The 11,939-nt window shown below is 24.0% G+C and overlaps 1 protein-coding gene across 1 annotated transcript in view; it reads left to right on the top strand.

The window, feature by feature from the left end:
* Window positions 1–5,836: 5,836 nt before the first annotated feature.
* Window positions 5,837–11,939, top strand: part of LOC145845448 (kelch-like protein 26) — a 25,798-nt gene continuing 19,695 nt past the window's right edge. Inside the window, exons 1-2 of the mRNA XM_082952711.1 lie at window positions 5,837–5,943; window positions 6,120–6,245. Coding sequence (XP_082808837.1) covers window positions 5,837–5,943; window positions 6,120–6,245 — 233 coding nt within the window. The remainder of the gene's footprint in view (window positions 5,944–6,119; window positions 6,246–11,939) is intronic.

Below are 11,939 nucleotides of genomic sequence, written 5' to 3'. Positions count from 1 at the left end.
CATGTGTAAAAAAATTTATTTTTTGTTTTGCGAAAGAAAGTTGTTTTTAGTTAATTGTTGTTTAAATTGTTAAGTGTAAGTATATTTGTATATTACAATATTAAAGTTTTATTGTTTATCACAAGTACTGTAAAAGATGGATGTAGTTTTAGTTTAACTATTGCAATTCTTATTCAAAGATTGCATGACATTGTTACATATAATAGTTTTAAATAAGACATTACCATACTTTTTAGCTAGTAACATTTTGTTTAACTTAACAATACTACTTTGTAATTGAACAAACTTATAAGTATATTATTTGTATGTGGATATCACAAAATCTGTAAACTTTTACCTTATGAATGTTATAAATTAGAATATACCTTATTAATTTTTTCTTAAAGTACTTTAGGTTTTAACTAAGTTTTAAGTAATTGTAAAAAATGTTTTAGTACAGATTCAACTTATAATAATAATATTTCAAGTTTAGGTTTTTTTTTCGGTTTTGAAAAGTTAAAAACTATTTTTAATTTTTTAGAAACAATCTTAGTCCTTCAATGTAAAATTTATTGATTGTATTAATATGGTCATAAACACCTTTATTTTATTCTTCAGCTATACATTTAAAACAATATATTTTTACACCACATAGTAAAGTTAGTTACATTTTAAACTTAAATTCTAAGTTTATGGCTATTACTACTAATTAGAATAATAATTATTAAAGTCACTTACTATCTCTTTCTAATCGAAACTAAAGTAAATTCTTTTTAATCTTCTTTTTTTTTTTTAAATTTATATAAAAGAGTCAGAGATTTCTTTTTGCGATTGAAAATCAGATTTTTTTGGTATTTTATATTTACGTTTAAATAAACTAAAAATATTTAATTAATTTAATATCTTGAAGTGATATGAAAATATAAACTTACGATTAACACTTTAATTATAAATAAAGATACGATATAAGTTTAAAGTATTTTTTTGTTTAGCTTTTGCTAAAGTTGATTAATAGTTTACTACAAAAAAATCTTAAGTTATTTTTGTTAAGTTAAAACAGATTGTAACTATATTTTAAATAATTCATAATGAGTACCGAGAAATAACATAGTTTTAAGTTAGTAAAAAATACAGTTTGTTTATAATGTGTTAAAAATTTATAAAGCAAAATTATTACTCTTTTAATTAAAAAAAAAATAGATATAAATCTTTACGCATAAATACAAAGAAACTCTAATTTGACTACACACTTTATGTTTAGCTACAATTAAAACTAAAACTAAATACTACTTAATTGATTTAGCATGTAAAATTATTACTTATTATTTACTTATCCAAAATATATATAAACTATTTTTAAAATAAAGTCAAAATGAAAATAATAGAAATTATATTCATAAAGAAAATGTTTATATTTAATGATAATTTAAAAGGGGATTATGTTTCCACTAATTTCTATGTTGATGATTTAAATAATTTTCTTTTACGAAATGTAGAGTAAACGTAAGTGAAATTTAGGTAGTATAATTTTAAATGTTAGAAAACGTCTGTTTTAGAACATACTTAAAATATCAAGTTTAGCTTTTTTTTTTAAGAGGTATGTTAAAGTTTTAATAATGTTAGAATTTGAATTAAAACAATTTTTTTATTAATGAAGTAAACAAATATTTAATAAATATTTTATAACTTATATGTAATACTATTTTGTGAACAAGTGCTTTGAGTTTTGATTTCATTCATTACTCACCATTAAACTATTGTTAAGCTAAATTTAAAACCTTTAATCATAGTATTGAAAAGAGTTGTTAAACTAATTGAGTTTTATATGTTTGATTTAAATATTATAATCCCTTGGTAATCATATATTTAAAGTTTTTGTAAACTTATATTATTTTATGGATACTAATTTTTACAAACATAAGGCAAAAACTTATTTTTAATCCTATATTGTTAGGCAAAAATAACAATTACTTAAATGTCAACTATTTAGTAGTTTTAGGTCTGAATGTGATATTGGTTTACTAGTAAAATGCTTTTTGTATAAATGATGAATTTATATTATGTCATTTCTTGTTAAACTAGAACAGAATTTTACTGTTGTTTTTATTCTTAATACGTGTAAAGAAGAAATGGTTGGCTAAAAAACAGCTTGTGATTTTTTTTTTACTTTAAAACTTTTATTTATTTTTTAACATTACATTTTTCTTGAATATAAAAACTTTAATTTTTAGTTGACATAAACTAACAGAAACACTTTTTTTTATTTATATTTAAATTTTAAGGTATACAGTTATTTTAAATAAATTTAATTTAAGTTTGTCCGACATGCTTTTAGTTTTAACATCGAAATAGCATTTTAAATAGATTTTTTAATTTTCGATTCCTTTTACCTAGATACTAATCACCTATAATAACTAAACTTTTATTAATAATTATCATTGTTTATCATCTATTAATGTTACAAATTATAAATCTATAAATATAAAATTCTTTAGTTCATTGTTTATTTTTTTGTGTCCGATGATCTTCTACCAGTGAATTTTAATCTTCCAAATAAGCTTGAAAGAGCTTTAATTTTGATTTTATCGCTTACGATACTGTGTTTGAGCGCCACAACTTATCTAGTTAAAGACTCAGTGTACTTTAATATTTAAATTTTTATAAATATTTTCATCACCTTAACTTATTTCAACAAATCAAACTTTAGTTAACATCAATATTTTATGTTTTACTAAACTTTACCGATAAGAGTTTGAATGCTGTACATAAGCTTTAGAACAGGGTTTCTCAACCTTAATTTCATAAACACCCCTTTTCATAAAATTAAAGATGACCGATCCTAACTATTACAAAACCTTGAATATTAAGTGTTAGTTTTAAACTTTTTATTTTGGGAAAATGAATCTAACTACCCCTTTTGCCTTTTTGCACCTTCTCGTTTCTAACTTGCAAAAATTATGGAAACCCAGTTTTAGAGTTTTGTAGAACTTTACATCTTGAATATAATATTTTAAGTTTTATATCAAAGTATTGTTGACACATAGTATTTTTAAAAGGAATACGGTAAATTTTTAGTTATCAAAATTTTTTGTATTTTATTTTAATCTAGTTTAAAAAGAATTTTTACGTGACTGCTTTTATTATAAATCTATTTGAAAATGAGTTGCTCTAAAAACATTAGAAAATAATTATATTTTTAGAAAATTACATTACAAAACCGGTCGTATCATAGGTTTTCTCGGATGCTGTCGTTGTTAGTCGTGTGGTGAAGATCATTAATTAGAAAAATTATTAAAATGGGGTAATCAATTTTATGAAATTTATTTTGTTGACTTTTTATAAGGTATATAAGATTTGGGTAGCTGTCCAATTTTCACGAGTGTACAAAATTGCATGAGGGGAAAAATTAAAAGATAGAATAAATTACACGAAGATACTTTTGAACAAAAAAATTTTTGTACGAAGGGTCTATTTTGCACAAGTAGACAATTTTGCACGGAAATAATTTTGAAGGAGTTATATTTTTGTTTTGCGTTTTTAATTTTTTTAATAGCTTTAATTTTTTTTTTTTTTTTTTTATTTTCACTCTTATCCCTAAACCTTACCCTCGGTCGGTAACTTATTTTTACTTTACTTACTTATTTATTTTTTTTTTACTATAAAAGTTACCCCTGACTCTTATCCTGGAACGGTAGTCTTTTTTTTTGTTTTTTTTCACTAAATAATTTGTTTCAGTTTTATTATTTAAGTTTTACTAATACTCTTACCAAAACCTTTACCCTCGGTCAGTAAATAAATATATATGTTTATTTTTCTGCTTTTTTTTTTTTTCTTTTTATTTATATTTTTTATGTTTTTGTTTTTACTCTTATGCAAAAATTTAACTCGTGCAAAATTGACCCTAGGTGCAAAATTGTCTTCGTGCAATTTTTTTCCCTCGTGCAAGTTTGTCTTCGTGCATAAGTATCTTCATGCAATTTTGTGCACCCGTGTAATTTTGTTCTCGTGCAATCTAAACCCCTCGGGCAATTTTTTTGTTCTTGCAATTTTGACCCAATCCCAAAAGATCTAAGTGTAATACCTTTTACAACGATAAACAACTAAAACGTATTGTTTAACTAATTACTGATAAATAAAGAAAAAGTTTTGTGCCATAATGTTATTACATTCATCACTAATAAAAAAAAATCAACTAATTGTTTTAGCTGGGCCTTTGACATAATTATTTTTGAAACTCTTGATATTTGGTCCAAGCTAAATTTTTAGACACTTGTTAAGTTTACTACTCTAAATATATTTAAAAATTTAAAATAATACTTGTTTTTATGAAATTTTAACAAGACTGTTGATAGTTGTATACACTTGTATACAAAGTCAAAACTCAAGTATCGATATTAATTTCAAAGTCCTTAAAAGATGCGCCCGAGATGAGCTTTATAATATAAAACCGATGCTCATTAAAGGAAAAAAGAAAAACCAAAACTAAATAGGAAAGATTTTAAAATGAAAAATAATCCTACTTGCACCATATTATCTAAACTATCGTTATTAACTTTTGATTTTACTTTTTTTTTTATAATAATGTAAAGTTACGTCATAGTTAGTTTACATTTTATATAAGTCCTTAAAACTTTTTTACAATTCATAAAACATTTGAGAAAGAATCAGTTAGATTCGAAAGGTTTTAAGTTTTTAAATTTTCGAAAATTAAAAGTATGTTCTTTTTAAGTTAAATTAGAGAACTATTAGGAATCGGAGTGGTATTTAGTTACAACAAAATTCCTTTTGACAATAGAATTAGAGAAAATGTTTTGTTAAACGACATTTTGTCTGATATATTTGTTCTATAGGTTTAGGTCATTTCTTGCAAACACAAAATCGTTTATTCTCTTCAAATCTATTTTTTATGTAATTTAAAAAAAAATGTTTTAGGTGTTCTAAAAATGAAATTTAAAAGTTTTATAGACAAATTTCACTGTTTTTAACAAGTTGGTTATACGAATTTTATTTTTAGCTAGTAGTTTTAAAATTTTGAGTAAAAAGGTCCAATATATTTACATTCAAAAAGTAATTTCTAACTATGCTTATAGAAAAGTGTTCAAGTAAAAGTAATAGTAGTTTAAGACTATTTATTTTTGTTCTTTAAAACCTAAGAAGCTTATACATTACTGTTTGTTATCAAATTCAGAACAAAAAACTGTAATTACACGTTATTAAAAAGTATAGATTAATTTTTGTTTTTAATATGTTTTCTACTTTTATAGATTGTTAATGTGCATTAATATTTGGTACTTATTGTTACATTTAATAAACTCTTAATACACCTACTTTAGCTTCTATATTTTTCTTACAGCATTATTTCTTTTTTTTACAGAACCCCGTAGAAGTGTGTAAACTGGTTAAAACACAGAAATAGGTATTAGTGTAATATAGAAAAAGTTTTGTATAAATTTTTAACCTTTTTTACTAAATTTTATCTACTGAGTTGTTTACTTTTAAACTACATCAGTTAAATATTAACTAAAAAGTTTAATAATTTGTCTTGTTAAAACATTATGATAATAAACAAGGGTTTCCCAAAGTGGGCGATATCGGGGGGGGGGGGGGGGAGGGGGAGAAAACTAGTAATGGGGCGAAAGGGTGGGCAATTTTTATAATTTAGGGCAGTCATAAAATTTTACTTTCTATTCTGTTATTTTACTAGTTTTATTAAATATTTAACCCTGAGGTAAAACTTTAACAAAAAAAGTCCATTTAATTACGTAAAATATAGATTTCATTCCAACTATGTCGATAAGAATGTAGAGTTTTTCAGAAAACGTCAAGATGAGATTCAGAACAGTGTGAAATCACAAACATGTTCAAGAAATCTACACAAAGTATTGAAGATGGAAAATTAGCTTCTTACTATATGTCTCTCATAGTTGCTAAACAAGGGCTGCCTCACACCATTGGGAGAAAAACGTTTATTTCTGTCTTAAAAATAGTTCTGGAAAAGTCAATCATTATAAAAACACCAATAGTGTTTTACATACTATTCCTTTAAGCAACAACACTGTGAAAAGACGTATATATAAAATGTCAGAATGTGTTGAACAAAAGTTAGTTATAATGATAAGCAATATTTTTTTTCGATGCAGGTTGACGAGTACATTTTTCCGGAAAATAGATGTTTTTTTTTTTGTTTACGTGCGTTTAATAGTTAATGATACAGCATACGAAGAACTAGCATTTCCCCAACTAATGGGAACGCATAGCACAGGAAGGTTTGTTTTCACAAAAATAAAAAATATTTTGAATTTCATCAAATACCTTTCATAACATCTTATAGGAATTGCAACAGATGTTGTTCCGTATATGATAGAAAAGTATCGTGAATTAATCACATGTTACTAAAAGTTAAACCCCGATATACTAACTATTTATTGCGATATACATCGCTAACAATTGTTGCATGAAAATTAAGCGTCCGTTTAAATGACTCATTAAACTTTGTAATTGAAAACTGTCAACAAATAAAAAAGGCATGCTTTACAAATTCGTCTGCTTAAACTGCTGTGCAATGACAATGATGAGGTTTTGATAAGTTGATAATGTATACAGAAAAGAGATGGTTATCAAAAGGAGACTGTTTAGAAAGTTTTTTGCTGTTTTTAATTCAGTTGTTGATTTTTTTCTGAAAAGGAAAAGGTATTTGCAGACAATCTTGTTAAAAAATAGACATTGCTTACATGTCAGACTTATATGGTAAGATCAACAACCTGAATAAAACTTTACAAGGTAAAAACGTCTTGTAAAGTTAAAATGTAAGATAACTAGTTACAAAAACCAATTTGAATTGTGAGGAAAAAATTTCAATAATAATTAGTTTTCACAGTTTGCAAGTTTGGAAAACTTAAAACTTCAAACAAATGAAGGTGAAATAGAAGTATTTTCATTTCATCTGAAACAGCCTAAATGTTATATTGATTAACGGTTTACTAACATTTTTCAATTAAACGTCCCGAAGTGGATTATGGATCCCTTCGAGACAGTGTAAACGTTGACTTACAGGAAATTTTCTCAGACTTACAAACTGACCTTGAACTTAAAGTAAATTTTTCCAAAGAACAATGTGAAAGCTTTTGGACTCAACAAAAATTAAGACTAAAGTATCCAATCATTTGGGAGGAAGTTAGGTTATTGTTTATAGCTTTTCCTTCTAGCTATGTTATTATGAAAACTTTTAGTTTAGTTATCAACATCTTGAGCAAACGATATAATCTAGATAATTGTAAAGGAGGTCACTTAAGGCTTTATTTGACTGATTTAGAACCGGATATAGAAAAACTTGCAAGCAGTCATGAAGTTTATTCTTCACATTATTTTAGAATTCAGTTGCGGACATTATTTTCTGTAAGGTCTTCAATTTTAGTTGATTTTTTTAAAGATTTTTGTTTAAGCTGGTTTGTGTTGTATTTAATTAGTCTTCTTATAATAACAATTTCATTAAGTTACTTATTCTACATCAGGTTCACTCAATGCTTAATGAATATTAATTACGGTAGACTTCTTATTGATTTGAACGTTTTACCAAAAAAAGTGCAAATTTATTATTTCTTAAACTTAAACGTAGTGTAAGTTTTAAATTATGAACTCACGGTCTCCTTAAAGCCCCTATGCTGCTTATGTCTCCTTAAATTTCTGTCCCACTTCAAGAAACTCTGATTTAGATGCTAAGTTTAAGTAAACTTTTGAATTTAATCTTCTTTTTTCATTAATAGTTAATACATTTCTTAAGGTATATTTTGTTGAATTTAATTGTCTCTAAAGGTTTCAACTCTATTTATCTAAAACCTTCTAAAGTAAAATTTTTACAATATCACTGATGTTTAAATGGTTCTTTAATACAACATGTTCATTGATTATCATGCTAGTTTTATAGAATACCATTTAGTATTATCAGTATAGTTTAGGTTTAACTTAGTTATGGTTTATAGTGTAGGTGTTATATGTAGTAGAACTTTATTGTTTAAGTAACCTACATCTGTGGGTTATATTTTACGTTCTCTTGGTTAGTGCAGTGGTCTTCAAGCTGACAAAACTGTATGCACACTAACTTGCGTAAAATTATTTATGTGTACTCCTAAATTACGCCGCTACTGGTAAGAACATGTAAACGACTTTAATTTTTTTAAGAATTTTTAACATTGTGCGTAAATAAAAGTAACACCATTTTATCCAAAAATGTGCAATATTGCTCAACATTTATCTATTTCTCTTGATCCTGTTATTATTATTTTGAATACTTTATGATCAACTGTTAACAAACACTATTTAAAAAGAATCAAATAAGACATCTAATGATTATTTTAAATAAACAGATTCAAGTTCAACTTTTATGTTTTAACCTGGTTATGTAAATACAATTAAGACTTTTCATTTATTGAACTCATACTATCAATGTCTAATAAAGATAATTTTTAATTATTTATTATATAATAGTTTGTAAAATATGTAAAAAAAAGAAAAACTTTAAAAAAAAGTGAAAATGAAAGTTTTATTCTAAATATGTGCAGGATTCCGCTTCAATACAACCTAATTTTCAATAACAAGTTAATTACATTTAAAAAAAAATTTTTTAGATAGATTTCGGAAACTACTATCAGCCGTTTTTAAGTAGCGCATAACACAAAATTGATAACTTTTTACATTTTAATTGTTTTTTTTTACTTCATAATGGAAATTGGTTGTAAAGCACCTCTTTTATGACGTTCATCACGTTTAATGTTTAAAGTTTTGCAAAGAAAGCTTTAGCGAATCAGCAAAAATAGGTGAAATGATATAATTAGGAAACATTTACATTGTTTCTTTTTTGTATTCTTATATTCTGGGATCACAAAGGTTCCAAAAAACCATTTAAAACAAGATCTTGCATGTGATAGCTAAAAAGGTCCCTGTAAAGGCGATATTGCTTAATTTAGGAAACTAGGAATTAGATTTTTTAAAACCAAATAAACTTTTATATACTTTAATTCGCTTGAAAGGTTTTTAATTAATTTAAAACAAAAAAGTTTAAAACTATCTGTTAATCCAAATACTTGTTTGAATAGCAAATAAAATAAATAACGAAACCTATAATTAGTTACAAGCTAGCTTTATCAAAAACTATTATTATTTAGTATCAGTTTTATCACTCATTTTCTGTAAAACTTTGATAATATTTTTAATTAATTGTATCGATAAAATAAATGCGATTTTGACAAGCAAAAACACATGTTATGTTTACAGGTTTTGTATCACTTAAAATTTAAAGTAAACGCTTTTGGAACACATTTTAAGAAAATTTTTAGGTGAAATTAGAATAAGTGATTTTTATTGTAAATTAAAAACTAAATAAAAAAGTATTTAGGTAGTAATCAAAACTTTGTTTTCAAACAAGTTTTACAAATTTGAGTTAAATTATACTAAAAGATTTACATAATTAAGGAGTTTAATAAGTTTAGTATTTGTTTTAATGCTTACATTTAGAAAAAGTTTGTTAAAAAGTAAGTTATTGTTGAGTTTATACTTTTGAAGAGATAAATATAGAATGCGTTTAATCTAGATTAAAAGTATCAAGCTAAGTTTATAACATTAACTTTAACTTTAAAATATATTTAATTTTAAATAGATAAAAAGAAATATAAACAAATACATTTTTTAATTATAATTTATGTTAACAGAATGTTGAATTTTTAGTAATTGTAATTTTATCTAAAACTTTAAACGTTGGATACTATTTATTATAATATAACTAACTAGATATTTTTAAGCTAAAATTAAAGTCATAGTATTTTACTTAAATCACATGTGTAAAAAAAATTTATTTCTTGTTTTGCGAAAGAAAGTTGTTTTTAGTTAATTGTTGTTTAAATTGTTAAGTATTAGTATATAAGTATATTACAATATTTAAGTTTTATTGTTTATCACAAGTACTGTAAAAGATGAATATAGTTTTAGTTTAACTATTGCAATTCTTGTTCTAAGATTGCATGACATTGTTACATATAATAGTTTTAAATTAGACATATCCATACTTTTAAGCTAGTAACATCTTGTTTAACTTAACAATACTACTCTGTAATTGAACAAACTTATAAGTATATTATTTGTATGTGGATATCACAAAATCTGTAAACTTTTACCTTATGAATGTTATAAATTAGAATATACCTTATTAATTATTTCTTAAAGTACTTTAGGTTTTAACTAAGTTTTAAGTAATTGTAAAAAATGTTTTAGTACAGATTCAACTTATAATAATAATATTTCTAGTTCAGTTTTTTTTCGGTTTTGAAAAGTTGAAAACTATTTTTAATTTTTTAAAAACAATCTTAGTCCTTTAATGTAAAGTTTATTGATTCTATTGTTACGGTCATAAACACCTTTATTTTATTCTTCAGCTATACATTTAAAACAATATATTTTTACACCACATAGTAAAGTTAGTTACATTTTAAACTTAAATTCTAAGTTTATGGCTATTACTATTAATTAGAATAATAATTATTAAGTCACTTACTATCTCTTTCTAATCGAAACTAAAGTAAATTCTTTTTAATCTTATTTTTTTAAAACGCTATATAAAAGAGTCAGAAATTTCTTTTTGCAATTAAAATCAGATTTTTTTGGTATTTTATATTTACGTTTAAATAAAATAAAAATATTTAATTAATTTAATATCTTGAAGTGATATGAAAAAATAAACTTACGATTAACACTTTAATTATAAATAAAGATACGATATAATTTTAAAATATTATTTTTAAGCTGTTGATTAATAGTTTACTACAAAAAAATCTCAAGTTATTTTTGTTAAGTTAAAGCAGATTGTAACTATATTTTAAATAATTCATAATGAGTACCGAGAAATTACATAGTTTTAAGTTAGTTAAAAAATACAGTTTGTTTATAATGTGTTAGAAAATTATAAAGCAAAGTTATTACTCTTTTAATTAAAAAAAAATTAGATATAAATCTTTACGCATAAATACTACGAAACTCTAATTTGACTACACACTTTATGTTTAGCTACAATTAAAACTAAAACTAAATACTACTTAATTGATTTAGCATGTAAAATTATTACTTATTATTTATTTATCCAAAAAAATATATAAATTGTTTTTAAAATAAAGTCAAAATGACAATAATAAGAATTATATTCATAACGAAATGTTTATATTTAATGATAATTTAAAAGGGTATTATGTTCCCACTATTTCTATGTTGATGATTTAAATAATTTTCTTTTACGAAATGTGGAGTAAACGTAAGTGAAATTTAGGTAGTACAATTTAAATGTTAGAAAACGTCTGTTTTAGAACATACTTAAATTATCAAGTTTAGCTTATTTTTAGGTGGTATGTTAAAGTTTTAATAAGGTTAGAATTTGAATTAAAACAATTTTCTTTATTAATGAAGTAAAACAAATAATTTAATATACATTTTATAACCTATATGTAATACTATTTTGTGAACAAGTGCTTTGAGTTTTGAATTCATTCATTACTCATCATTAAACTATTGTTAAGCTAAATTTAAAACCTTTAATCATAGTATTGAAAAGAGTTGTTAAACTTGTTGGACATCGACGTGAAAATTTTATTATTTTCGCTTCGATAGTCCAAAAGTCGAATTTATAAGTAATTTCATATTTAAATCCTTTTCTTTTACTAATAATTCTTTAAATGATAAAAACACTTTGGTTTTTAAAAACATTGTTTTAAAAAATAATAACAACCGCTAGTTGACGCATTTTTGCCATGTAGAATTGACTACCGATCACGCCGGGTTTCATGCTTTAATCAGCATGTTACATCATGCGACCATGTCTTGACCAGGCGATTGTTATGTAAGGAAGACGTATATAAACAGCAGAGCAAACGAGAAAGCAGATCATTTGGATTTCGACGTTAACAAGAAGCACCACTACGCCA

The sequence above is a fragment of the Thalia democratica genome, unplaced genomic scaffold, assembly GCF_965202585.1.
Source record: "Thalia democratica unplaced genomic scaffold, ktThaDemo2.hap1.1 HAP1_SCAFFOLD_59, whole genome shotgun sequence".
Classification (NCBI taxonomy): Eukaryota; Metazoa; Chordata; class Thaliacea; order Salpida; family Salpidae; genus Thalia; species Thalia democratica.
This window is presented reverse-complemented; position numbering and strand designations above follow the sequence as displayed.